Source organism: Manacus vitellinus, unplaced genomic scaffold (genome assembly GCF_001715985.3).
Source record: "Manacus vitellinus isolate BGI_N305 unplaced genomic scaffold, ASM171598v3 scaffold_72_pilon, whole genome shotgun sequence".
Lineage (NCBI taxonomy): Eukaryota > Metazoa > Chordata > Aves > Passeriformes > Pipridae > Manacus > Manacus vitellinus.
In genome coordinates, this window is record NW_021940764.1 from 709247 (window position 1) to 712555 (window position 3309).

At 57.2% G+C, this 3309-nt stretch overlaps 1 protein-coding gene across 1 annotated transcript in view; it reads left to right on the forward strand.

The window, feature by feature from the left end:
- Window positions 1-1538, forward strand: part of LOC103757803 — a 9002-nt gene extending 7464 nt beyond the window's left edge. The window contains 4 exon segments of the mRNA XM_029964455.1: window positions 5-165; window positions 427-526; window positions 756-957; window positions 1053-1538. Coding sequence (XP_029820315.1) covers window positions 5-165; window positions 427-526; window positions 756-957; window positions 1053-1109 — 520 coding nt within the window. The 3' untranslated portion in view covers window positions 1110-1538.
- Window positions 1539-3309: the final 1771 nt, after the last annotated feature.

Consider the following 3309-nt stretch of genomic DNA (forward strand, 5'->3'; position numbering starts at 1 on the left):
GGAGCTGGGTGTGGGCCCAGCCCCACAGGGTGAACTCCACGTGCTGTGGCTCTGCTTCCCCCCAGAAAGGCTACGATGACCTGCAGGCCATCGTCCCCACCTGCGAGCAGCAGGATTTCTCTATCGGCTCCCAGAAGCTGAGCAAGGCCATTGTCCTCCAGAAAAGTGAGTCCCAAGGGGTGGGGAGATGGAAGGGGTTGCTGTCAGTCCCCCAGAATGCCTCCCTAGAGCTGTGCAGGGCAGAGTTCAGCACCTTGGGACCTTGTGGTGCGATGAAGCTCTGGGGAGCTCAGGTGCTGCTCACCTGCACCTGCCTGTCCGCAGGCTGCAGTGGAAGCTGATGCTGCCCTTGCTTGGGCACCTCCCGTGGGGGTCTCAGGGGCCTGTGTGTGCTCCCAAATCCTCACTCTGTGTTTTCATACTCAGCCATTGACTACATCCAGTTCCTGCACAAGGAAAAGAAGAAGCAGGAGGAGGAAGTTTCTACCCTCAGGAAAGATGTGATGGCCTTGAAGATCATGAAAGTGTAAGGGAAGAGCTGTCAGGGTCATGCCCTCCTCCTGCTGTTCCCCCATGTCCTTGCAGGGAAGAGCTGCCAGGGGTCATCCAGAGGTTCTCTGGCTGGGAACAGGCCTGGAGCTTGGAGCTGAGCACAGGAGCTGGGTGTGGGAGCTGGGAGCAGGAGCTCAGAACCAGGAGCAGGAGCTGGGTGCAGACGCCTCACTGCTGACCTCGAGGCCCTGTACTTGTTTCAGGAACTATGAGCAGATTGTGAAAGCTCATCAAGACAACCCAAACGAAGGGAAGGACCAGGTCTCTGATGAAGTGAAATTCAATGTTTTCCAAGGCATCATGGATTCCCTGTTCCAGTCCTTCAATGCCTCCATCTCTGTAACAAGTTTCCAGGAGCTCTCAGCGTGTGTGTTCAGCTGGATCGAGGAGCACTGCAAGCCCCAGGTGAGCACTGGTGCCATGGCCCAGGGGGAGAGACAGTGGCATGGGGGCAGCTGTTGCCCTACAGACTGACTGACCGTGTCCTCTCTCTGCTGCAGACACTGCGGGACGTTGTCATCGGGGTTCTGCACCAGGTGAAGAGTCAGCTCTACTGAGCCTCCTCCGCTGCCTCTGTGCCCGTGGGGACAGGGCACCTCCTGCCTACGGGCCTGGGGGACAGGCACCCTCCTGGGCCCTCTCCCTCGTGGCTGTTTTTGAGCTTTTCTGAATTATTTATTGTATTCCCTCCGAAGCCCAACGGTGGCCGTGCAGACACAGCTGCTCTGCTCGGTGTTACCGAGTCTTGGTAGGGACTGGGCAAGAGGGGAGGCAAAGGGAATGTGGAGCAGAGGAGTGAGGGCAGAGTCTGTGGCTCAGGCAGTGCTGTGAGGTTGCCTGTGCCACCGACTCTCCCTGCAGAGCTGACCCCGGAGCAGCTCTGCTCTGTGCCCTCAGGCCTCTGACAGCCCCGCTGACCCCGGCTGGGGAAATGTGATGAATGTGTGCTAAAAATGATGGGTTTCTGGTGAAACAGTAGGAATAGATTCTCCCCAACTTCTGGGCTGTCTCCCCCCTCCCTTTGAGGCAGATGTGTTCTGGGAGAGCCTGTCAGTGCTGGCAGCAGGATGAGCCCCTCAGTGCCAGGGTGCTCCTGCAGCTGTGGGTTCCCTGGTAGGGACACAGGAAGTTCCTGCAAGTGCTGGACTGTATCCAGCTCCCTCTTGGGTTGGCTGTGGCTGTGCTGCACAGAATGTTCTGCAGCTGCAGCACAATGTGGCCACATGCACTTGCTGCCCCTCCTTAGAATTTTTAAACACACACATCCATGACCAGCCTTGATTTGATTTTTATTTTTGTAAATCACTGAAACGGTCCTGGAGTGCTGCCAGTGCCAGCTGTGCAGGCAGCTGCTCTCAGGGACACCTTTGCCCCTGTCTCACGCCCAGTTTGGGTCACAGCTCTGCCCAGCTGATGGTTGGTCATTGCCCAGAGTAATGGGATAGTGGGATTTGTTCTCTGTAACCACGTTTGTGCTCCTGCTCCAGGGGCACAGCCAGGGAGTGTTTATTTCAGGCTGTTTTGTTCCCAGAGCTGAGGAGGGAGTGTTGCTTCCTGCCTTGGGAGGAGGATGAGAAGTTTTACAGACCTCACACATGAAAGTGATGTATTTTTCTATTGAGAAAAGTAATTAAATATTGCTGAATGTTTTAGTGATTTTTCTGCTGCTGTGTTCCTAGAGCTGGGTCCTAGAGCCAGTAGTTTGCAGAAGCCCCTTCTAGTCTCTGTGGTTCATGTTACCCTCTCCTGGCTCCCACCCTTCCCACCCCTCAGGACCTAAACCCTGCCCCAACACCCTCTGAACAGACAAACACCACAGGGAAGCACAGCTGAACCAAAATTCTGGTGTTTAATGGATCATATTCTTGTGTGACCACTCAGGCACACGGCGAGAAGGGGCTGGATCACATACAGAGCTCTGCAGCCCTGACAGTCCCTCACTCTTTCCATACTGGAGCACCAGTGCCCCCCACCTCCCCCACATCCCTTTTCTTACCAGAACAGCAGGGACACAGCACCAGTGCCCCCACACCTCTCCTCAGCCCCACTGGACCCCAGTTTGGCAGCTCCCTGTGCTGAGGGGCAGGAAGAAACAACATCCCTCTGCAAGGAGAGGGCCAGTGCCAAGTCTCTCCCACCCACCACCCTTCCAACTGCAAAAGAATTCTAAACACATAAATACACGGGATGATCCCAGGTCCTGCAAAAAGAGAAACAGAACAACCCAACAGCCAAGTTTCAGCAGCAGCTCCACAGCAGCAGCTTCTCCCCGGGGCAAAGGCTCCCCCAGCCCCTCACAGGGCCGCTGGCAGCACCACGCCATGCTCCTCATCCGTCTCTATCCCGACCTCCTCCTGTACAGCACCGGTGGGTCAGGGCAGGTCAGGGCCTGGCTCAGCAGCCCCGGGCAAGTTCCAGCCTCGGTACTTACGAAGAATTGCTTCTTGCTCTTGGGGTACCCCTCCAGGATGGCATCCAGCAGCTCGGTGGCCTGACGGGACAGGGCACGTGAGGGGCTGTGGGGGGCCCGTCCCAGCAGGGACTGACTGACCCCCAGCCCCCAGTGAGTACCATCCGCTTCCTCCGGCGCCACTCCCGGCGGTACAGCTGCTGCTCCCGGCACACCTGCCAACAGCACCACGTTGGGAATGCCCATCAGGGATGTGCTGGATCCCGGTGGAGGCCCAGCCCAGCACCAGGCTCAGCGCCGGCAGCTCTTTACCTTCTCCTTTTCCTCTGGAGTCACGTGGTTGGTGG